The sequence below is a fragment of the Amblyraja radiata genome, chromosome 22, assembly GCF_010909765.2.
Source record: "Amblyraja radiata isolate CabotCenter1 chromosome 22, sAmbRad1.1.pri, whole genome shotgun sequence".
NCBI classification, from domain to species: Eukaryota; Metazoa; Chordata; class Chondrichthyes; order Rajiformes; family Rajidae; genus Amblyraja; species Amblyraja radiata.
The window spans coordinates 36,040,796-36,067,047 of NC_045977.1; the positions used below are offsets into that span (position 1 = coordinate 36,040,796).

At 39.8% G+C, this 26,252-nt stretch overlaps 1 protein-coding gene across 3 annotated transcripts in view; it reads right to left on the minus strand.

The window, feature by feature from the left end:
- Positions 1 to 2,605: 2,605 nt before the first annotated feature.
- ttyh3 (tweety family member 3) overlaps positions 2,606 to 26,252 on the minus strand; it is a 119,836-nt gene continuing 96,189 nt past the window's right edge. Inside the window, exons 10-15 of one of the 3 annotated variants that reach the window (XM_033041037.1) lie at positions 25,648 to 25,740; positions 25,030 to 25,169; positions 20,582 to 20,764; positions 18,891 to 18,966; positions 16,410 to 16,517; positions 2,606 to 6,364 (exon numbers count right to left, since the gene is read on the minus strand). In XM_033041037.1, the coding sequence (XP_032896928.1) occupies positions 6,299 to 6,364; positions 16,410 to 16,517; positions 18,891 to 18,966; positions 20,582 to 20,764; positions 25,030 to 25,169; positions 25,648 to 25,740 (666 nt within the window). In that variant the 3' untranslated portion in view covers positions 2,606 to 6,298. Of the gene's footprint in view, positions 6,365 to 16,409; positions 16,518 to 18,353; positions 18,454 to 18,890; positions 18,967 to 20,581; positions 20,765 to 25,029; positions 25,170 to 25,647; positions 25,741 to 26,252 lie in introns of all 3 variants that reach the window. The other 2 variants (XM_033041036.1, XM_033041035.1) reach the window with 2 other exon arrangements.

Below are 26,252 nucleotides of genomic sequence, written 5' to 3' on the forward strand. Positions count from 1 at the left end.
CATCACTCAATTCTAAATATCCTGAATCTTGTTGAATATATGTGACGTTGGTCCACAAATCTACAAGTCTATCAATTTAGTTGCTTCTCAACATTGGCGCACAGTATAACAATGACAGCACCTCTGGAGAGAAGGAATAGGTGACGTTTCGGGGTGAGTCCCTTCTTCAATTGAGGGTCAGGCGAGAGGGAAACGAGAGATGTCGACCGTGATATCATCAAATATAGAACAAATGAATGAAAGATATGCAAAAAAAGTAACAATGATAATGGAAACAGGCCATTGTTAGCTGTGGCCAAGGTGAAAATGAGCTAACAATGGCCGGTTTCCTTCATTTCTTTCCTTCATTTGTTCTATATCTCTCCATATCACCGTCTATATCTGTCATTTCCCTTTCCCGACTGTCTGAAGAAGGGTCTCGACCCGAAAGGTCACAGATTCCTTTTTTCCCCAGAGATGCTGCCTGACCTGCTGCGTTACTCCAGCATTTTGAGTCTATCTTCTATGTATATGGTCAGCAATTTTAAACAGACATTTTGTTAAACATAAACAAAAGAAATCCTACTGCAAAGTTCTACTGTGAAGTGCTGTAAACCATAAGCTGTAGTGGAATCACAAACAGTATGGGTGACACAGTGGTGTAGCTGGTAGAGCCACTGTCTCACTGAGCCAGAGACCTGGATTTGATCCTGACAATAGACAATAGGTGCAGTAGAAGGCCATTCGGCCCTTCGAGCCATTCAATGTGATCATGGCTGATCATCCCCAATCAGTACCCCATTCCTGCCTTCTCCCCATATCTGCTATTTTTAAGAGCCCTATCTAGCTCCCTCTTAAAAGCATCCAGAGAACTTGCCTCCACCGCCCTCTGAGGCAGAGAATTCCACAGGCTCACCACTCTCCGTGAGAAAAAGTGTTTCCTCATCTCCGTTCTAAATGGCTTACTCCTTATTCTTAAACTGTGGCCCCTGGTTCTGGACTCCCCCAACATCGGGAACATGTTTCCTGCCTCTAATGTGTCCAAGCCCTTAACAATCTTATATGTTTCAATGAGATTCCCTCTCATCCTTCTAAACTCCAGAGTGTACAAGCCCAGCTGACCTCGGGTGCTGTCCTCATGGAGTTTGCACGTTCTTCCTGTGATCGCATGGGTTTCCTCTGGGTGCTCCGATTTCCTCCCACACCCCAGAGGTTTGCAGGTTAATTGGCTTCTGCAAATTGCCTGTAACATATAGGAAGTGAATGAGAAAGTGGAACAATATGGAACAAGTGTGTACGGGTAGACACTAAATGCTGGAGTAACTCAGCGGAACAGGCAGCATCTCTGGAGAGAAGGAATGGGCGACGTTTAGGGTCGAGACACTTCTTGAGACTGAGCCAGCATCTGCAGTTCTTTCCTACACAGTGTGTACGGGTGATCAATGGTCGGCATGGACTCGGCAGGCAAAAGGCCTTTTGTATCCATGCTGTATCTCTAACCTGAACTAAATTAAACTCATGACATCCTGACCATTATACTCAATGCCCTGACCAACAAAGGCAAGCATACCATTTACCTTCTTTTCGACTGCATCTACTCATGTCGCCACCTTCAGGGAGTTATGACTTGGCCCCCAAGGTCTCTCTGTACATCAATGTTTGCCGTTGATTGATTTTCCCTTGCATTCAACTTCGCAATGTTCAACATCTCACATTTGCTCAGGTTAAGGTCTATCTATAATATTGAGGACTTACAAGAACCACCTTCAGCTTGGGTATCTTACCTGCCCAATGGTATGAACAATGAATTCTCAAATTTCGTCAGACAATCCCACCCCTTCTTCCCTTTCCCCTTCAACCCATTTGTCTTCCTCTGGCTTTACATGTTACTCCACCTCTGCTCTCCTTAGCTGACACCCCTTTGTCTCCTTTTCACCTCTAGTCGGACACTTACTCCACCCAGGTAGACTCAAAATGCTGAGTAACTCAGCCGGTCAGGCAGCATCTCTGGAGAGAAGGGATGGGTGACGTTTCGGTCGAGACCCGACTTCAGCCTGCTCTCAATCGTTAGATTAGTGATAACGGTTGATTATACGTGGAATTTACTAATACACTGTTTTCAGTTTACATTGGGTTCCACCAGAACCTCCTCCACAGCAGTCAAGGGCACTGGAGGCCAAGCTGGAAATTGGAGTTAAGGCTAATATCAGAATGGCCATGTTCTGGGCAGCAAGATGGCACAGGGGTAGAGTTGCTGCCCTACAGACCAGTGACCCAGGTTCGACCCTGACTCCGTTCAAGCTCTCCCCATTAGAGCAGCACAGCGGTAGAGCTGCTGCCTTACATCCTGACCATGGGTGTTGTCCATACAGCGCTTGTGTGTTCTCCCCGTGACCTGCGTGGATTTTCTCTGGGATCTCTGGCTTCCTCCCACACTCCAAAGACGTACTTGTTTGTAGGTTAATTGGCTTCAGTATAAGTGTAAAGTGTCCCTAGTGTGTGTAGGATAGTGTTAGTGTACGGGGATCGCTGGTCAGCGTGGACTCGGTGAACCGAAGGGCACGTCTGACCGTTATAAATTCAGGGTCGTCGCCTTCCATTAAGGTGAGAAATAAGCAAGAAATAGTTGGCAAGTTCAACAAACTTTATTAGTTTCATTTTGAAAACATTTAGTTCAAGCTCATGAAAACCACAGGTTTGACATTTGCAACATTTTACTCATTGGAAAAAGAAGTTTTAAAATGTTATAAATCTATTAAGAGCTACAGCAATTTTAGCAAAAATAATAATGAGCAATAGTACACAGGATCATTCCCCTCTTTTAATAAAAAAATGCTGTTTTAAAAACAGGCTTCACAAAACTACACTATTACGAAATACTACATTTACCAGTTTTGTTATATATTATGTAAGTAAAAATTGAAGCTGTATGGTACACAACAAGTTGTTTGAAATGATTAAAAACTGTTCGTGCAAGTTATTCGTTTGTGGATATAGTTTTCTACAAATGGTAAAATTTCAATGGAAACACTCAAGGATTGTCTCACTAACACAACAGAGTAACTCTGGTTCACAATGTAACTAAATAGATTACGCAGGACTCAATGTTCTTTTTACATTTCACCTGCCAGCATTCACGATGATTTTAAGACATACTTCAGTGACGATTAGAACTAGTTTTCTCTTTTGATGGCAATCATTTAACCTTTTGAACAAAACTAAAAAACAATAACCATGTGTGCTACACTTTAAAATTGGTCAGTGTTAGTATAAAGGAGTTCTGCTGCTGAAGAGCAAGGTAATAGGATCAGTGTGAAATGGGGCTGTTTTTAATACGTTTTTGGGGATTAATCGCAGTAACCAGTATCATTGAAATAGTGCGTGGAACAATTATTTTTCACCACATAGTTTTGATTTTGATTTTTAATTCCATCTCACTATTGAACTGGGAGATATCACATTCAATCAGTTTGGTATTAAAATGAGTTAGCATTTATTATTTTGTGCAAGAATATGTCACTCACATTATTGCACAAATCTCAGAACCAAATTTGACTTTTGTTACAACAGTTCCAATCTTCAGTTATCGATTAATCAAAAGGCTTTCTGGAAATAAATAGTTTATAAGTATTATCGGTTAGTTGATGAGAAATTAAACTAAATGCAGACAGCTTGAAATTGTATGTATTTTATCTTCACTAATTTTCACCGACCTGGGTCAGAATGTAATAGATACATTTCCAATACAAATTTGGTAAAAATGCTGGCTGGAAATTCAGTACTCGAGTCCACATGCCAGCAAGAGAATACATTATGTATTACATACAGAGAGGGCACCACAAATGTAAACCTGCAGTGCTTAATAAATTCACAGTAAATATCTTACAATCACCACAAGATCCTGATTGATGGTCAATTTTATACCCAGGTGTTTCCTGTATTCACATTTTCAAGGTTGCATGGTTGATGTGTGCTCTCCCAAGGAGTAAAAACAAACCCACGTTTTACAGAATTAAAATGAGATTGTGCTTCTAGCGAGTGATCGAGTGCGAGGTTTTTTTATGCAGCTGAACTCACCACAGTCCTTTTGATTTTCTCACAGAAAATAAGCTCAGCGACAATCACTCACTTCTTGCAAATTGGACGGAATTTTAAAATATCTCAGATCGTAAAAACAGTTTTACACATAGCCCACACTGAATAACTCAAAGAAAAATATAACTAACATGATTCATGGTGTGAAAAATAAAGCAAGCAAGTTCTCCTTTTCATTTTGACATATGGTAAATTGAAGTTTGCTTCTGTAGTGAAGATGTGGCTTCTGGCTGCTGACAGGGTGTGGCTCAGGTTGGTTTAAAGCACAATTGCAGTCCACAGCACTGTATTCAAGGGGCAAGTGCTGGGATATTAGGCTAAAATATGCACACTATCATTTAGCATTGGAATAGCTGCAACTTGTGGAACCTATTTGGAACTTCACCGATTGGAGGTATATTAATGACATTATGTCTCAACAGAGATGACTGGAGTGTGGTAGGGTCACGTTCACATGAGAATGGATTAGAAGTGAGGATTTCTACTTTACCAAGTTGGGACAATGTAAACTTTCTATTTAGAGGTTTTAATTTTAGGTTTTCCTGATTTACAGCATTTCATTCATAAAGTATGCAAACTATCACAGAGCTTTTCATTGTGTTCAGCACTAACAGATTGCAAAAAATGACAGCATCAGTCTTTGACATGAAGCCATTTTACATGGTTGAATATTATTCCTACCTGCTCTAGAATCCCCAGCATTTCTGGCAGACAGTACACGTGGAACATTCCCAATTTGGTACATCAGAGCATAATTCTCAAGAATCTTAGAAAAAAAAATAATCAACATCATTGTGGTTTGCAAGTACAGTGATTGGTATTGAGTGTCACTAAGAGGCTCAAAATAGAGATGTTTTAAAAATATAGGATAAGTGATGGGATAGCATTAGAATTAAATCAAATGTGCATCTTTCACCAGAACATGTTAAACATGGACCTGGGTGAAAGATTGAGTTTATGGAATGTTTCAATCAGATTTAAAGGATTATTGCTCAGCTGCCACGTATTGAAATATAGAAAGACAACAAAATAAAGATTTTTTTTTGTTTAAAAAGTCTCCCAGGGATTTGAGATGGTGGTGTAAAAGTTGAGTACTTTTATTTCAGACTTTGATACCAAACAAAATCCCTGAAACTCAAAGGAGGAATGTTTCTTCCTGAAGCCAAAACTACCTAGTGCGTTCTATATGTAACTGACTCGATTATCAAAACAGCACCATTGTTAAAATATCAGCAGACACATTAAACAGAGGGTGGATGGCCGCAACATAGGCTCTTTACTATTTGCCTAAAGGCTAAAATGTTCTTATGTGCAACAAAACATTTGCCAAGTAATATTAAAGACATGCATCTGTCAAAGAGGACAGGCCATTTATTGATGAGGTTTTTTTTTAGCTTTGTAAGCAACTCTTAATCAAGAATACATGAATCACCAGTGATAACTAGAATCAGGTTAACCACATTGATCATTGATTAGCTACTAATGTTGGCTAACTTTCAGAGCAATTTTAGTGCATTTACCCCAATATTTACACAATAATCTGTGGCAATACATACCCATATCACAGTAAGAACACCTACTATACGGTGAACTTATGAGTGGTTAAAAGTTATATTACAACCAAAGCAAATTCAAAAGACCACAGACTTCAATTATCAACAACTGGTGATAATCAATCAAGTCTCTCTACATTTCTATTTCTGTCATTCAGGGATTCTGTGACACTTTTAAAACAGCATATATGCAGTTGATATTTTGGCATCCTATCTCTGAACTATTCCAGATAAGTACAGATTTTACTTTGATCTGAACTATTGCTTATTGATCTGCAATGATCGGTGCACTTTACAATTGTTACAACAGGCGAATACCAATTGTCATTTTGTTCAGATAATCGCAGACCAGACGGAGCACTCACATACCTTGGCATTTCTTGTTGCAACCTAGAAATGAGAGAACATTACACTGAAATGAACTGGAATGATGTAAACTGTGATATTGGTACAGATAAGGTTGTGCAGGGTCTACAGACTTGACGACACACCCCCCCTAGGCATCCATAACACAATCTATGTTGGCAGAATTTCTTCATTCCTTGTAATCAATCTACCTTTTACAGTGCAACTGTACAACTGATAGAATAGTGCTACGATCAAGTTAGTAAAACTGTATTAATGGCATTGGATACATAGAAGTTCCATTTTTTCTCTCTCTTCCCGTGGTCTTAGTGGACACTGCTGGTTTCAGGCCCGTTTGTAGCAAGGTATTTGGCTCTCATGCTGTTTGAATACTGTGGGGAAAAACAGAAGAAATGAATTTTAATAAGTCGCAAGGCATTCCTTCTCAATTCTCCATTTTAGATTTCTGAAAACATTAAATTTTAAAAGGAGGGACCTGGCGGGGGCCACCTGCGGCAGCAGGCCTGGTTCGCCACTGCGAGCAGAAGATAAAATGGCTCAATTAACTTTTTGTACCTTTGACGGCATCAGAAACATGGTGACTCTTGTGTAGTGCCTTGGTGAAGTCCGAGTATGAGTTTGGGTTCATTGTCACGTGTACCGAGGTACAGGGAAAAGCTTTTGTTGCGTGCTAACCAGACAACAGGGAGTTTGGAGGGAACGGTCTCTGCGGAATGCTGAAAGTGGTGGAGATGGGAAGATGTGGCTAGTGGTGGGATCCCGTTGGAGGTGGCAAAAATATCTGAGGATTATGTGCTGTATGCGACAGCTGATGGGGTGGAAGGACAAGGAGGACTCTGTCCCTGTTAAGAAACGGGGGAGGGGGGGACCAGAGTGGAGCTGCGGGATATTGAAGAGACCCTAGACTCTAAGAGGGTCTCATCTATAATGAAAGAGGGGAACCCCCGTTCCCTAAAGAATGAGGTCATCTTTGATGACCTGGTATAGGACACCTCATCTTGGGTGCAGATGCGGCGTAGACGGAGGAATTGGGATTAGGGGATACTCTTTACAGGAATCAGGGTGGGAAGAAGTGTCGACTAAATAGCCATGTCAGTGGGTTTAGAATACAATAATGTATTATAATTGAATCATTGACTCATTTATCTCCTCACCAAATGTCTGCTTTGGTTAGGAGGTAAAACAAATGTAAGATCATTGTGATCAACTGCCCCAACATATGGACTAGAACCAGTGAAGATCAACTGGATTTAAATGCATCCACACTAGAATTGGCTTGAAATCAACAATAGATACACCTTTAAACATATTGCCTTATTTGGATGTAGAAACAAGGATCTGCAGATGCTGGTTCACAAAAAAAAAAGCCACAAAGTGCTGGTGTAACTCAGCAGGTTAAGCATCATCTCTGGAGAACATGGGTAGGTGACGTTTCGGGTCGGGACCCTTCTTCAGAGTACTGTGTGTCTTTTCTTTCCCTTATAAGGATTGCAGACTTAAGGGACAAAATTTGTAATATAAAACCAACACGCATGCCATTTAAAATACAGTCTATCAAAGCTACTTAACACATGTGGCAATCATGCAGGGAACATCTAAAAACATTAGTGTTTTGCTTCACCGAATACCAGCTAAAATCATATACAGTCAGTGAGAATCATATCTAATGGAAGAACATGACACAGAACGTATCCTCAGGGCAAAAAGCTTTGCCCACTCTCCCAACGTCCAAGTCTATCTACAGAGTCCTTGCTTTGACCACACTCCCAACGTCCAAGTCCTTCTTCAGAGTCCTTGCTTCCTCTACACTACCTGTCCTATCTTCGTATCATCTGCAAGCTTGGCCACAAAGCCTTCAATTTCCTCATCCAAATCACCGATATACAAGGTGAAGAATGGCGGCCACAACACCGGCCCCCGCGGAACACCATTAGTCATTGGCAGTCAACTGGAAAAGGCCCCCTTTGTTCCATCTTTGCCTTCGGCCATTCAGCCAACCTTCTATCCATGTTAGTATCTTCCCTCTAATACCATGGGCTCTCATCTTGTTTAGCAGCCTCACGTACGGCACCTTATCAAAGACCTTCTCAAAATGTCTCCTATTTTGTAGGAGATCGGAGAATTAAAAGAGGTAAAGTGAGGAGAAATAAGGCCCACTTATCCAGAAAAAGATCTTTGTTGTACAGTGAATGCAAATAAGGTACTCGGTTGCAGGAACGATGATTAGCATTTCCATTGCATCTTAAATAACCTCAATACCTCCCTAAGCGCATTACTGGCAATTAAGCACTTATTGAAGTGTAGTCACTGCTGTAACTTCAGTAAATGCAGCCGCCTATATGCGCCCATTAAGTGCAAAGTAATAAACAACTAGATAATGCTCTACTGATGTGGGTTAAGAGATTAATGGTGACTAGAATACAGTTAAAACTCCCCGTTCTTTACAGTAAAGTGCTAGAAGATCCTTTAAGTAAACCCCCAAAAAACAAATCAAAAACTGGAATACTGCAGTACTGTAACTACACTGAGCCAAATATAGTAAATTATTTAATTAGAATAACTCCGAAGGCCATTCAGCCCACTGTACATGGACAGGCTCTCTGTAAATTGTACAAATAATCCAACTCTTCCATTCTTTTCCATGACCTGACTATTTTTTTTTGTTTATTCCATTCATTTTTGGAAGTAGTTGATAAACCTATTTTCCACATTTTCATACAGTGCTTATATAATTGAAAACAATTGTTTCACCAGCAGTTTTTTTGGTAAAGCATTTTCTATCATTATCCCTCTTCCCAACCTTTCCGCTATCAGAAACTAATTATCTCATTTACTGTTAAAAAGCCTTTCTTAAGTTTGAATATTCTTAGCAACTGGGCGGCACAGAAGCGTGGCGGATGAGTTGATGTCTTACAGCACCAGAAACCCGCGCCTGATCCCGACTACAGTTGTCCGTATGGTTTGTACGTTTTCCCTGTGACCGCGTGCGTTTACTCCCACATCCCAAAGATGTGCAGGTTTGTAGGTTAATTGGCTTCCATAAATTGTTTCGCACGTGTAGGATAGAAATGGTGTTCGGGAGATCGCTGGTCGGCGTGGACTCGGTGAGCCCGTTTCCACGCCATATCTCTAAACTAAAGTAAACTGGTCTAAGAACTTCAGTTTTTCCTCATAACAAAGTTTGCACCTATTTTGTACCCGAATACTATATAATGGCGTGCGTTTGCTTCAGGCACAATTTCTGATTCAAGTCTGTGCATTTGCCCCATTTCTGGGTCATGAGCCGATACTCTAGACTGACAATTCACTGACATGCAGTGGCAGTACTGGAAATGCATTACTTTACATTAAATGCAGACCTCATGCATGTTCCCAAGTGAATAAATATATTAAACATTTAATTTGAAGAGTAGTGCAATTTCCAAAATTTATACTTGAAGCCAAAACAGATTATTCAATCGCTCAGAGATACAAGAGACTGCAGATACTGGAATCAGGAGCAATAAAAAAAACAAAGCTCAAAAAGCTCAAGCAGTTTGTGGAGGACAAGTCAGCAGGTCAGGCAGCATCTGTGGGGGGAAATGGACAAGAATGTGAAGAGTCCTGAGCCGAAACATTATCTGCCCGTTTCCTTTCATCGAGTGCCTGGCCTACTGAGTTCCTCCAGCAAATTGGTTTTATTTAATCATCTACCTAATTTCCCCTATTATAGATTCATACACATACAGCATGGAAACTGGCCTTTCAGCCCAACTTGCCCACACCGACCAACATGTCCCATCTACACTTCCCATATTTGGGATATTTCCCTCTAAACCTGTCCTATCCATGTAACCGTCTAAAAGTTTAAGCGTTACGATAGAACCTGCCTCAACAACCTCCTCCAGCAGCTTGTTCCATACACCCGCCACCCTTTGTGTAAAAAAGTTACCCCGCAGGATCCTGTTAAATATTTCTCCCCTCACCTTAAACCTATGGCCTCTGGTTCATGATTCCCCTAATCTGGACAAGGGACTCTGTGCATCTACCCACTCTATTCCTCTCATGATTTTGTACACCACTATAGGGTCACTCCTCATCCTCTTGTGCTCCAAGGAATAGTCCTAGCATGCTCAACCTCTCCCTATACCCTATAGCTCAGGCCCTCGAGTCGTGACAACATCCTCGTAAATCATCTCTGCAGCCTTTCCAGCTTGACAACATGTATAAACTGGCCGTAACACCACCCTGTATTATTTATGTGACTACACCCATTAGATTTAAATTGCTATGAATGTCCCAGGGTCGTGAAAGAAATAATAAATGCAATTTAAACAACACCCGCTCCCAAACCTTTGCAGAGACCAATTACAGACTTGTACAAAAAACATCTGGAGTTATGCAAACTGTATATAAACAGAGATTTCATGAAATGATTCATCAGACAATATAAACATGATCGACATTTAATAAAGCATTCTGGATATAAAAATGAAATCAATTAAATGAACAGCCTTGTTCAAATGTTCTCTTCCAAACCACACAACAAGTGCATGTACACACTACAAAAGCTGGGTGTGACTTTGTGAGTGATCCCTGCACCTTCAGAAATATGTACGTAGTTTGAACATATAATTTTTTTTCTCAAGAACATATAAAAAGATTTTAAACAGCAGCAATCAAAACTAAGGATTTATTAACGGCTGTAATAAAAATAGATAGCATGGAAAGAAAATGGTTATTACCCATATTGTTTATTCCATGATATGCATACAAGAAGCTCAAATTCTCACAACCTGAATTAGAGAGGCAGGTTATGTTATGCAATTTGGACCAGAGGATGCAAGTACTGAATTTACAGTCACGTACTTGGATGCCACAACCCAAAATTCCACCGACCCTGGCTGTGTGGCAATAAATTCTATCAATCAATCAATCAATATTCACTTTCAGTTTTTAATTTATTTAGGATGTGCATAAAAAGTTGCAAGGTGTTTAATGCATCCTTGCAAAGGCTGAGCTGCATCCTCTGCAAATCCACCAGCCTAGCACTTCAACACAATCATGATATCCAAGAAAGTTGCTACATTTTCATAGTAATTGTTAATTAAATCTGGTCGGGATTTGTCTCGCACACAAAAAGTATAAGCACCTCGCACACAAAAAGTATAAGCACCCTCCTAATGCCATGACTACTGTTAATGTCAAAAACCATCTCTCCTGCTCACAAATCTAAAATTGCTTAATATTGTTACCTGCCGGATTTTCAGGATAACAATTAAAAAAATACTTTTGTCTTCCTTCACCCTATCTTAATGATGGGCTCAACTCAGCTACCAATCATACACCATAGGCTAGCGCTTCTCAACCGGAGTTCCTCGGAATGCTGGGGTTCTGCGAGAGATCGCTCAGGGTTCCGAGGGAAATATTATCATTATTTAGTTTAATTTAATTTTAATTTTGATTTTTTTGTCCCGCCACCTCTCGATATCAGTCCGAAACGTCACCCACTCCTTCTCTCCATAGATCCTGCCTCACCTGCTGAGTTACGCCAGCATTTTGTGTTTACCTTTAATCATATGTAAATGAATTGTGTTTCATTTCATATTCGTAATTTTATTATACACGTACGGCATATTTAGCGATGTCTGTACGGCACCAGTGTGAAACAGCCTTTAGTGGTCAGTGGACAGGAGCTGTACGTGACAAATTTGTGTATCATCAGGCGACTCACTCGAGTACAGACGCATGCACGGTCTCCATCAGTCCTGTCTGAGCTTCCTGGTGTACAGGTACACTCCCTCATTCACCCACATTATTTAGTAATTTATTACCCATCTTTTCAGGATGTTACATGAATTTATAAAATTTAAGTATGTTTATGTTTATTTTTGTTACTTTATCAAAAGTTTATGTGTTTTTGTTTGTTGATGAAAAGTTTGTGTGGTGTTTTCTCTCTCTCCCCTCCTAGGTTAGTTCTTTGCCTTTATTTGCTTCACTTTTGAACAAGCAGTTTGATTTCAGTTTTTTTTTTTGTCATTGTCGATAAACTTGAGAAAAATATATTATGTTTGCCTTTTGAACTTTAAGTTTATGAAAGAGAAAGAACGAGATTAATAAAGATATATAATAATTTTTATGTAAGGGTTCCCTGAGACATGAAAATTATTTCAAGGGTTCCGCAAGGGTATAAAGGTTGAGAAACGCTGCCTTACGCGTTGCAGAGTTGAAAGGTGCCACATCTGATCTGAAGAATGGTCTCGACCCGAAACGTCACCCTTTCCTTCTATCAAGAGATGCTGCCTGTCCTGCAGTTACTCCAGCATTTTGTGTCTATCTTTGGTGTAAACCAGCATCTGCAGTTCCTTCCTACAAATCTGATTGACTGTTTAGGGAAGAACTACAGATGCTAGTTTACACCGAAGATAGACACAAAAAGCCGGAGTAAGTCAATGGGACAGGCAGCATTTCTGGAGAAAAGGAATAGACATTTCGGGTCGAGACCCTTCTTCAAACTGAGATTCAGGGGAGAGGGATTGACTGTTCCACTGCAGGACTCCAGCAGCAGAATAGCAACTCCTGGGAGAGGGCACAAATGCATTTCACATCCAGTGCTTAAAGTTGCACCAGGGACAACTGGTGTGGCCAGAAATTTCAGTAACGTTTGGGGTGGCCAGAAATTTCAGTAACCTTTGGGGTGGCCAAAAATTTCATTCACTTCAAGTTAAATCTGCTTCTTCATACTTCTTTAATACTCAAAATAACACGTCAATTTAAATCTCTTTAAAATCCCCATGTTCATTCTAAAGGAGAGTCGACTATTACTTACTAAATCCCCCCCCCAAGATTCTACCTCTCCATGGCTTAAGTTCAGTAAGTAAGCAAGCATTTAAAGAATATACAGAGGTAGTTAAGTACATTAATTACCAAGTGTCACACAGCTTTTCCTCAAAAATCCCAATCAAGCACAGTAAACAACTGATGCCAGGAGACGCCACGATGATACACAAACGATGCTCTTGATTAATACGGGTGTCAGGGGTTATGGGGAGAAGGCAGGAGAATCGGGTTGAGGGGGAAAGATAGATCAGCCATGATTGAATGGCAGGTTAGACTTGATGGACCGAATGGCCCAATTCTGCTCCTAGAACTGATGAACTTACAAATGTCCACTTCACCATGATGTTTCTAATGATATACCAAATACACTGCACCAATCTAATAATAGTTATCTGAAAGGGTGCACACTTCATTCGGAAAGAAGGCAATTGGTGACAAGAAACATACAGTGCCCTCTATAATGTTTGGGACGAAGACCCATCATTTATTTATTTGCCTCTGTACTCCATAATTTGAGATTTGTAATAGAACAAAAATCACATGTGGTTAAAGTGTCAGATTTTAATAAAGCCCATTTTTATACATTTTGGTTTCACCACGTAGAAATTACAGCAGTGTTTCTACATAGTCCCCCCATTTCATCATAATATTTGGGACACGGCAATGTCATGTAAATGAAAGTAGTCATGTTTAGTGGTAGACAAAAGTGCTGTAGAAACTCAGCGGGTCCGGCAGCATCAATGGAGCGAAGGAAATAGGCAACGTTTCGGGCCGAAACCCTTCTTCAGACTTTGCATATGCATGCAATGACTGCTTGAAGTCTGCAATTCATGGACATAATCAGTTGCTGGGTGTCTTATCTGGTGATGCTCTGCCAGGCCTGTATTGCAGCCATCTTTAGCTTATGTTTGTTTTGTCAAGTCAAGTTTATTTGTCACATACACAAAGAAGATGTGCAGTGAAATGAAAGTGGCAATGCCTGCGGATGTGCAAAAAAACTACAGAACAGAATAGAACAGAATCAGTATTTACATGTTAGGAAAAAAAAAACATTTTTAAAAAGACACAACACAACAGTAAATGAGGACAGTAAATTAGTCCCTGGTGAGATAAGAGTTTACAGTCCTGATGGCCTGTGTGAAGAAACTCCGTCTCATCCTCTCCGTTCTCACAGCATGACAGCGGAGGCGTTTGCCTGACCGTAGCAGCTGAAACAGTCCGTTGCAGGGGTGGTAGGGGTCCCCCATAATGTTGCTGGCTCTGGATCTGCACCTTCTGATGTATAGTTCCTGCAGGGGGGGGGGGGCGAGTGTAGTGCATTCCCATAGTGCATTCGGCCGAATGCACTACTCTCTGCAGAGCTTTCTGGTCCTGGGCAGAGAGACTTTGGGGGCTAGTCCCCTTCAGTTTTCTCTTCAGCATATAAAAGGCATGATCAATTGGGTTCAGATCGGGTGATTGACTTGCCCACTCAAGAATTGACCATTTTTTAGCTTTGAAAAACTCCTTTGTTGCTTTAGCAGTGCGTTTGGGATCATTGCCTTGTTGTAGAATGAACCATCATTCAATGAGTTTTGCGGCATTTGTTTGCACTTGAGCAGATAGGATATGTCTATACACTTCAGAATTAATTATGCTACTACCAATAGCAGTTGTATCATCAATGAAGATAAGTGAGCCAGTACCTTCAGCAGCCATACATGCCCAGGCCATAACACCCCCACCACCGTGTTTCACAGATGAGGTGGTATGCTTTGGATCTTGGCAGTTCCTTCTCTCATCCATACTTTGCTCTTGCCATCACTCTCATATGTTAATCATCGTCTCATCTGTCCACAAGACCTTTTTCCAGAACTGTGGTTGCTCTTTTAAGTAATTCTTGGCAAACTGTAACCTGGCCATCCTATTTTTGCGGCTAACCAGTGGTTTGCATCTTGCAGTATAGCCTCTGTATTTCTGTTCATGAAGTCTTCTGTGGAAATTGGTCATTGACAAATCCACACCCAACTCCTGAAGAGTGTTTCTGATCTGTCGGACAGGTGTTTGGGGATTTATTTATTATGGAGAAAATTATTTTGTCATCAGCTGGTGAGGTCTTCCTTGGCCTGCCAATCCCTTTGCAATCGGTAAGCTCACCAGTGCTCTCTTTCTTCTTAATGATGTTCCAAACAGTTGATTTTGGCAAGCCTAAGGTTTGGCTGATGTCTCTAAGAGTTTTATTCTTGTCTCTCAGTCTAGGTGCTGAGACTAGGTGCTGAGAGCTTTCGTATACCTGCATTAAGGTGGCAATTAAACACACCTGAGCAATTACAAACACCCGTGGAGCCATGTGTCCCAAACATTATGGTGCCCTGAAATGGGGGGGACTATGTATAAACACTGCTGTAATTTCTACATGGTGAAACCAAAATGTATAAAAATGTCCATTAATTAAAATCTGACAATGTGCACTTTAACCATATGTGATTTTTTTCTATTACAAATCTCAAATTGTGGAGTACAGGGGCAAATAAATAAATGATGGATCTTGTCCCAAACATTATGGAGGGCACTGTATGCAGTTTCTATTTGAAACACTAATGTGCAGCACAGCATTTAATTTAAGAAATCAGAATCATTGCTAACAAAATCTGAACCCTTTAACTGGTTAAGATTTATAACAACATATTAAAATAACAGGAAAAAAGTAAATATATTCTGCAAATCTAAGTATTGCATTTTCACGAATCACATTTAGAAAAACAGGGAAATAATATTTTATAGCATTCTCGAGCAAGCTAAAGGAAATTTAAAAAAATAATAATTTTGGTGCAGAAGGCTGTTACAGTGCTCAAAGTGTTCAGGCTGGGAATCAGTGGCCGCCCAAATTATGTGCAATTCAAATAACTGCAGCAAGCATATAACAGGGATGTCACATGTTCAGCATGCCAAATACATTAAATGCTTGAAAATTAAAATGGGCTTCACAATGCCCATCTTACTTTGGTTGAAAATCCACATTTCTCAAAAAAATTCAGATTTTAACATTTTGGAATTAAGAAACGTTTAAATTCCAATACCTTCAAACAGATGTGCTTGAAACACCTCATATCCTGATTCAAGTACACAAAACGATACAAATTCAACATTTGCGCTTGTCGAGGTGTCCGAATAGAGTAATAGTTAACACTCGTTTGAGAACTTTAACCACAATTAAAGGAAATTGGTAAAGATGTATTGAAATGCAAGATCAATATGATATTGTGACATTCCTGTTAGTCTGTAGGATCTAGCACCACAGCCCGATGAATCCATGCTATTCAGCAAGGTGTCATTTTTAAGATAGTTGGGGGGAAAAATTGGGGGTTAGGAACAGGTTTATTTTAGTGTTATGTAGCAGAATATACATTTTAAAGAGAATCAGAAGCAGCATAGAATGGAGCAACAACCAATGTTCCAGTGTCCATTCAAAATGCTGTGCTGTCTAAAGAGTGCTAATTTTGGGAATCAGACAGTGAGGAAAGGATTGGCCATCCAAAATAATGCTACTTAGCAGCGGTGGATATTTAAGGAACTGAAAGCGGTAGGGAACGGGATACAAAGCCATATTTTCAGTACCTGTTCTGCTTTGCTGCCTTCTTTATCAGTAAGAGTTCGTCTCGCACTGTTGCAGTTCTTTGGCTGCCAGCGCAGATGGCTGTCAGTCTCCAGAGCAGCCAAATACAGCTGTGGCATTGCAAGAGAGAGAAATAGAGTGCAGCCTCAAAAGAGAAATCCACTGCAAGCAAGGGAAGAACAATCCCACAAAATATCCAGGGGGCACTCCCGGGACAGGAGAACGGAACAAAGGAACAATTGGGAGGAACACAGCTTATAAAAATCTTTTTATATATTCACACAGAGGTAAACAAGAAAAAACACCAAATGATGTGTAAAGGACCTTATTTTCTCGGTAACACTCCATTTTTAACTCAAATACAATTAACCCTTTGAGGACTGTAGAATTATGCACCATTGCCAAAATCACTTTCACAACAGGATATTTGCAGTTTTATGCAACTCAAAAACTGTATATATGGCCACAATTTATGTTATTTTTGTTCAACATTGTTTTTCAATAATGTGATTTAAAAAAAAAGAAAAATAGGTTTGAGGTCTTAAGGACCTAGTCCCTAAAAATACCACCGATGTTTTAATAAAAATGGTTAAGCAATATTTTCGATTACCACTCATTTTTTCCACTCTTGTAACATTAAAATAATGTTTGAACACACACACACCCATGCTCCACCTCTTTCTTTATTTACTTTGTAGATTAATAATTTGTAGATTATTACACATCTCCTACACTAAATATATGCTATTTCTACTGATGCAAATCTTTTGTTGTTCTGGCTTTATTTTAACTCACTTGCTCCCAAATATTGTTTCATAATACAAGTACCAATCTTCCTTTTTACAGTGCATGAACCGTTCTTCTGCACTAAATACTTTTTTGAATACCCCTACTGTTTGTCCGTAAGTCTTTGCATTAGCAATTTCAAGCACCAATTTTCTTTCATTTCTCACCCTTTTGAATTTCTCTGATGTCCAAAGTTCAACTTTCAGGCCTCGCTATCTTCCCTCTCAAACCAAATACAAAATGTATTTACATTCTGGTCCCTATTTGCAAGACGATCATTTATCATCAGATTTCCAACCAGTTCTAGCTGTGCACTTGTTTTCAAACCAATCCTCTTTAATAGGAAATGCTCCAAAACAAGCTGATGAAACCTGTAGTAAATTTATATTTACCACAAACTGTTTAAGCTTCTAAATAAAAAGCGTAAAAAATTGATACTGTCTTTAAAAGCTGTGAAAAATAAAAGCATAGAAATTAGTAGGGGAAATATTGAGAGCAACAATGACAAAAGTCTGACAAAGAATAAGAAATGAGCAGGTTAATTGGAGAACACGGTACTATATTTTTAAAGCATGACAATATTACTTCAGTATTTTCTGTTGATGCAAACTGAAAATATGTTTTATTTCCAAAAATATTGTCCCATCATTTTAAATTACAAAATAGTTTAAGATAAATATTGCTTCTTACATTGTCAGGCTGCCCTGTTATAAAGTACAAATCATTATGCAGCATTTTGTTGATAAATACAAAAAATTAGTTTAACGGTCAACTTGCACTTACAACAGAAGTCTTTTTTTGAAGGGAATGGATAAGAAATACTGATATCCATTATTTGGGCACAATTTCTCATAATATTTATTATCATATTTGATATTTCAATCCTTTAAGACATTTATTCTGCACCTTTAAAACATCTGGGACTATAATCTTTGAATACCATATGTATATTAAAATGGATAAAATCTTATTTGAAACTTGATTTAAAAAAATCGCAATGATTTTATTCTGGACATTTAAATATTAATTACTTAACTGGTGCAAGATACTACACTGTACTCAAAGGATTAAGTTGAACCTACGTGAATATCGTTAACATACAACCGACACAGCATATAAAATAATCTGCATTAAACTGGGCGAGATAAAACACCACTTACCAGCATACACTAGACCCTCTCTATAAAGCTGTCTCTGAAGTCACACAAAAAGCTCGCTATAATGACGAGTGTGTTGTAGACTGCCTTTTATATGGTTCCCCTATAGAAAGGGAGCCATAAGGAATATGCGTTATGAGAGGTTGCAGCATACCAGACAATGTTATAGCAAGGGCCTAGTGCAGTTACTTTCTTTTATCCTACTACGCTTACACTACGAGGTAAATTTTTGATGAATGGTGCCTCATTTGTGTTGTTCTGATATAGAAAATCTGTTCAGCATGAAAAGCCTTCATCAGGAAGTACTGCCAATTCTAATGCACCATACTCTTCAAAAATCCATATGGTATATATTCATTTTGCAGTGTAAGCATATTACATAATCAAAAACTGATCGCTTTAGCTTTCAAATTACAGTTCTTTCTTTGATTGAACTCAATGGCATTGCATTAATTCATAATTGTTTATAGCTTTGAAATAGTCAACATTGACTTAAAGCAATTTTTACTATACAAAGAAATACTCAAACTATATACTTACAGAAGGAGGTGGTGATTCTCTACCAATCAGAGGTGTGTTCTCACATCGTGGATTCTGATAAGTTGTGTTCTGGCTCCTGTTTAAATACAAGGAGAGGGAAAACAAAATAGTAGTTGCATTCTGCTTTGCTAAAGAAACAAGTAATCTCCATGTCATGAGCAGAGTGATTTTAAAGAGACAAAATGCTAGAGTAACTGAGCAGGTCAGGCAGCAAGTGGGGAGGGAATGGATAGCCGATGATTCAGGTCGGGAGTCTAGATGGTAAACAGAATTTAGGATTTTAATATGCAAAAACACCTTTACTTAGTTCAGTTTCAAAATACATCGCGGAAACAGGCTCTTTGGCCCACCGAGTCTGGGCCAAACTGCGATCCAAGTACACCCGCGCTATCCTACTAGGGACAATTTCCAATCTTTGCCGAAGCTAATTAACCTACAAACCTACCAATTTGTACTTTTGTGGAAAGTTTTTAAATGGTAATTAAGGTTTAAGAGCAATAATTGTGAGTACAGTACTGTTTCCGACTCTCTTTATACAATGAATGCTAAAGTGGCTAACATTTTACATATTCGAAAAAGCTTGGAAGATTTTGAGAAAAATCTATTTTTTCGATTAATTGTGGAACAAAATTGAAATGTAAGCATGTGGTGGGGTGCAATTTCAGACCAACCTGGTTACAAAAACCACATGGAGATACAAAACACTCCTGTCACCTTTCAAAACTATTTAAGATACTTTACTTCTGCATTTCAGAAACACGAACTGTGCAGTTTTAGCCTTAAATTCTCAAGGAGAATGTGATTAGTTTAGCGATCCAGCGTGGAAACAAGCCTTTCGGCCCACCGGGCCAGTGCTGACCGGCAATCACCCATACACTAGTTCTATCTCCCACACTAGGGACAATTTACATGTCAGTTAACCAGTAAACCTGGATGACCTGAGGGGGGGGGGAGGAAACCAGAGTACCCAGAGAAAATCTTTGCAGTCACAGGGAGAACATGCAAACTCCATACAGATGCCACCTGTAGTCAGGATCGAACCGGGGTCTCTGGGGTCACTGGAATGCCCCTGTCCCACTTAGGAAACCTAAACGGAAACCCCTGGAGACTTTGCGCCCCACCCAAGGTTTCCGTGCGGTTCCCGGAGGTTGCAGGTAGTGGAAGCAGGTAGGGAGACTGACAAAAACCGCCGGGAACCGCACGGAAACCTTGGGTGGGGCGCAAAGTCTCCAGAGGTTTCCGTTCAGGTTTCCTAAGTGGGACAGGGGCATAAGGCAGCAGCTGTACTCCTGCGCCACTTGCTGTCCTAGTTCTCTAAATGTTGTAGAACACTAGCACTGGGAATTCACATCACAAGGCATCCATTTAAAATGGGCGTAAGAAAACTTGATTTGTTTGAAGCTTAAGCACATTGATTGCAACTTGAAGGGCCCCATGACAACCAACCTACTCAAGAGGCTATCTTTGTTAAATCAGCAGTAAATACAAATTTTGCCCAGATGGCTAAATGGGTTTCCAGCACAGCCTGACTATAAAAGAAAATAAGTTGATGTACATAATTATTGATTATACCAGCTGCATCCAATAAAGTAATCTAATTTAAGGTTTTTAAAATCTTCTGGGCTTGAGCCTTTAAATATTTGTTTAATTTTAAGCAGATGGTCAAAAAAAATAGAAGAATGGTTACTTACATGTATTCCGTGACAGGGGCATTGCTGACTGTATGTGCTGCAGCAGGGATACTGGTCTCACTACCGAAACTGCTCCCACAGCTGTAGAGACTGGGCATGTGAACTCTGTACAGATTGTCGTGCTGTTGGCGGCTTCCTTGAGGGTTCACAATATCATCATCTCCATCGTCATCGACATGACTCCTTCAAGAATGGGGAAAAAGCAAAGATCATCAGAATTAAGCATGGAACTCCTACTTAAACTAACAGATGATTTTATTGTGTAGGAAAGAACTGCAAATGCTGATTTACACCAAAAGATAGAAACAAAAAGCTGGAGTAACACAGGGGAAATCTCTGGAGAGAAGGAATGGGTGATGTTTTGGGTCGAGACAGTTTAATATATATTTTCATAGATTTAGCATATTCACTTTGGATAAAGTGTTGTGGCATTGTCTGCCACTTATATAACGTTTGGACCTTGTTTTTTAAATCATTTTTGATCTGAATGCTGAATTTTTGGTCAACCAAACTTTCATATTTCAAAAGCATTTGTGTAGTTTTATAGATTACTAGACCAAGGGCAGACCCGTTGGGTCTGCTCCCCCAACGCAGCCGTTCCCTACCCGTAGCTCCCACGGGAGATGTGGTCCTCCAACTCAAGCGGCCCAGGAATGAGCAGTGCGGCTGGTTTTAAATGGCGTCTTTGAGGCGAGATGCGGGCGCCAGCAGCCGTTATGGTCGCTGGCCAGCAGGAGGCGACAAAATGAGTGAGTGGGGGGGAGAAGGTTTTAATGAAAAATGTGGACATAAACATAACGAAATCTAATGAGGAGTGGATAGTTGGAATGAAAAGTGAAATGTCTACCGAAATGGCTGCTTCTATGGGTGAGAAGCCAGTTTATTTTTGAAATATTGGGGGGTGGGAGGGAGAAGGATTTGATTAAAAAGGTGTACTTAAACACGACGAAATGTAATGAGGAGCGGATACTTAGAAAGAAAAGTGAAATCTCTACCGAAATGGAAAAGATCTCGGCGATTGTGCGTCTGGATTCGGAGTGGCAAGGAATCAAAGGAAGAAATGCAGCCGTACATGTAAATGGATCTATTCCGATTGGACATCTGCGAGCATCGGCCATTCCGATTGGACATCTGCGAGTATTGGGCATTGTGACATAACACGATGGAACGAATCGAAAGGCAGAAGGACGGCAGGCGGCAGCCACAGAGTTTTAATAGTAGATAGATAGATAGATAGATAGATAGATAGATAGATAGATAGATATAGATAGATGTAATATGACGAATGTAATATATTTTTGACAGATATGATGTCTGGATTTAGCATTATTCATCATTCCCACAGGCGACTTCAACATATCGAAGAACCAGACTGTGCACTTATCAAGAAATGTGTAGGGAGGAACTGCAGATGCTGGTTTAAACCGAATACAGACACTAAAAGCTGGAGTAACTAAGCAGGTCTGGCAGCACCTCTGGAGAAAAGTTATAGGTGATGTTTTGGGTCGAGACCCTTGTTCAAACACCTACGGATTAAACAGGCCATTTGTTACAGTAATCCGCACTATAATAATTATATTTTGAACCATGATAGTTAGCAGTAAATGATCAATGCATTAAAAATATTAACTAGTCTTCAAAAAAATAATTCCTCTGCCGATCATGTATTATAAATTGGTCCTTCAAACATGTTGCTTATTAAGTGACAAAACCCAATTCTAAACTTCTGATCAACTCAATGCATTAGTATCAAAATTCATTATCGGCGGTCACTCAAAACGGGTATGACCGTCATCTTTTGGGAGGACACTTGTGCGTGACTTTGTTTAACGTGGGGAGACTGGTGCACAGACAGCCACCACACGGTCCTTGACAGATCTCGGTCAGGATCCAGTGGCATGGAGGCCAAGACAACCAGGGACCCTTTTCTGCTGCAGCCTTCATCTGCCTTCCCAGCCGTTGTGACGCTCCACTAAAGTCAGCCATCGTCCTTCGCCTGTTCCACCGTTGAGGTTGGATTGCTGCAAAATTACTGCTCACTGTGTCATAAAAGTCTGAAGACACATAAAAGTTCAAAAAATGCTGTTCCTTTTCACCCATTCAATGATTTGGAAAAATGGTTAACCATTCGGCACCTAAAGCATCAGGGTCGTCATTAATCAAGGCATAATCAGGTCACCCTGCAGCAATTTATAGCCACATCTGGATCACAGCATATTTTCCAAATGTTTTGCTTTCCCAGTTGAAGGTAGCTTTAAACCCATAGCAAATTTGGAATAGGATGCAGCAGGCAGCCTACTAATCCACAAATCAATTCATTTGATCTTAGATCTCAACGTAGTTTCTGTACTTAGTTAGTTAATCCAGTCAAGCTTCTGGTCAGCAATGATTCCCCCTCTAGGGAACTTGATATTCAATTCCATTGCCCTGTCGAAGATTAAGTGATCCCTGGCACTCTTGCAACATGAGTATTATTTGTCACTTAAAGCCCTGTCCCACGGTACGAGTTCATTCCAAGAGTTCTCCCGAGTTTGCCCTGATTCGAACTCGGAGATTTACGGTAATGGCCACTCGTCGGTACTCGGGGATCTCGTGGACATTTTTCATCATGTTGAAAAATCTTCACTAGTCTTCCCGTGCTTACCTGCCGTTAGCGCTAAGAGACGTCCCCGAGCTCCGACGTACCCGTTACGTTCATTCTCCGTGCTTACCACGAGTTTGATTTTTTTTTAAACTCGGGAGAGCTCTTGGAATGAACTCGTACCATGGGACAGGACTTTCAGCATTCCATTTGCAAACATTGAGTTGCAGGTGCAAGTAGCATTACCAACGTTGTAGGCGCAGGTGCAAGAAGCAGTACCAAAGTTCAAGTAGTTTGCAGAGTCCTCCCCAAAAAATGTGGAAAAGGGTACCCTGCACTAAATCATGGGACAAAATAACATGTGTAGGAAGGAAATTAGGTAGGAAGGTTTAAACCAAAGATAGATACAAAAGGTGGAGTAACTCTGGCAGCATCTCTGGAGAGAACGATTGGGTGATGTTTCGGGTCGAGACACTTCTTCAGTCTGATTACAGTCTGAGTTACTCCAGCTTTTTGTGTCTATCTTCGGACAAAATAACATGATGGACATTTCATACTATGTATAACTCTCACTAACTCAAATGAATGCAAAATCACCTAGAATATATAAATTGGTTAATCCTCATAACATTTATTGGATAATGTTCACTCTCAATGGTTTCAAATTGACTGGAGATCGCAATGCAACCCATGAAAGGATTCACCAATAGAGGGCACAATAACCCTGCCGCTGCTATGGAAATACATTTTCTATCTTAATGCAGTGATATAACTGTTTTTGTGTTGGAGGTCTAGTATGGAATATTGGAGAGCAAATTGAACTGTTTCTAGTAATTTGCCTAAATTTGGGATTTATTTAGTCTTGAAACCATTCTAAAAGAAAATCTTATAAAAATCTCTAGAACTACAGATTTTAAATGGAATAAATCTACCACTCTCCCTAATTCTACCAAAGGTAACCAAAACACAATGCATCCAGGTGATTATCATTAACATTGGAATAAGTGGCTTCGCAGCACCATCACTGTTCCTAGCTATACAAACGGGCTCGAGGTCTTTAACATTGGAACAAGTGGCTTGGCAGCACCATCACTGATCCTAGCTATGCAAACGAGCTAGAGACTGTTGGTGAGAGCCAGCGTGAGATGAACGACGGTCTCACCTGTTTACTTACTACAGATTTTTATACCCATGTCTAATGGTCGGAATGACCATCGCAGTCCTTTTGTAGATGTAATACTGTCTTGATTATGAAAGCAACCTCAACAATGCTGCATGGCATTTTATGCACAGACTTAAAAGTAGGAGTAGGTCACGGCCTCTGAAACTGGTTTCACTATTCCACACAATTATGACCGATCTGATTGTAACCCGTTACATTCACATCTACCTGTAGTAATCTTTTACTCCTTTGCTTAATAAGAGTCTAATCTAATTCCGTCTTAAACCACTCCAGGATTCTGCTTCCATTCCCCTGAGTTAGAGACCTCCAAAGATTCATGACCCTCAGGAAAAGATTTATCTTGACACTATCTTAAATGGGGAAACATGTTATTTTTAAACAATAACATCAAGTTCCAGATTATTCCACAAGATGAAACATCTTCTGCACATTTATCCTGTCAAGACCCCTCAGGAACTTGTAGGTTTGAATCAATTCTATTCTATTTAATATGTATTGGAGCTTGTTCGTATTCCATTGGTTAGTCGTCTGTAATCAGGAGTGGACTACAGAGATACTTCTATACTTTGCACTAAAAATATAAGCATATAAAAATGTTAACTAGGTTAAAATGAGAACTATTTGGTACCGGCATCAAGCTGAAAAGAATGTGTGCAAAATTCAAATGCATAATAACGTTAATACCTCTTGCTCTGCTTCCATGTGTGAGGAACACTGCAGACAATCGAACTCAACATCAGTGCAGTTACGAAGGAGAATAAAACCAAATAAATTAGACCCTCCACACCATCATAGCACAGTCCTGTCAGAGCCTGCACATAATCCTGAAGGAAAGAACAGAGAAATATTAACTAGAAATACAAGACTGGAAACCAAGAGAGTCAAGAGCGTTTCAATATCATATGTACCGACAACGGAACAATGAAACTCCTGCTTGCTGCAGCGTAACAGACCAGTAAATGCAATACACACGGATGAATTGCAAACAATCAATAATGCAATAAATTAATAGCTGTAATACTAGACGATCGTAATAATGCACAAGCCAGAGTTCCAACTCCTCTCCTGCCAAGTAGTAGTTGCTGCCAAGTATCGATGGAAATTCTGGCAGAGGATTCGTGCTGGACCATTGTACTGCTCAATAACAATTCAATAATTATTGCACTATATATGGCTACGAATAAAAGTGCTGGCTAAATAGTCCGCAACATGATAGTTTTGGGACTTCAAATTCAGTGAATGCATAGTTAAAACTATTAATAGAAAGTTTTTTTAATACATTGCAGCTCCTTACACACTCACCATGTGAAGACTTCGACAATCAACCAGAGCAGTCAACTGCTGCAGGGTGGTCTCTGTAGAGTTCAATACTATTTGAGTCCGATCCAGATATTCCTGTTAATACATGTAGATGGTGATCACTTTATGGGACATTATTCATAGTATATTTACAGCACTCGTGAATCTCCTTTTACAAGCAGGGAGTGTTTATTGAAACTGGTGAGAGGTTGACAGGACTATGCATACACTATACCAGACCCTTTCAAAACCAGTCAAGCACAACTGCATAATTGCAGATGTCCAGACTACCTCAAACCACAAAACCAACAAGTAATATTTCAAAAGTTGTAATAGTCTAAGTACACTAGATCCAGATGTACTTGGAGCACATAAATTACCAGCATACAAGTCCACCGCGTTATTTAACTTTTTTGCAGTTTGTTCAGTCAACAAGATGCCAAATCTCATCCAGGATTTGAAAAAAATGTCATATGCGTTAGGCTTGCAAACACATTTCTATTTTACTTGCATGGATAACAAAACCAACTAAAAATGTGGGAGAGCAAAATAATTCAAAGCTTGAACGTTATTTAATTTGAATAAAATCAAATCTGGTCTATAAGCTT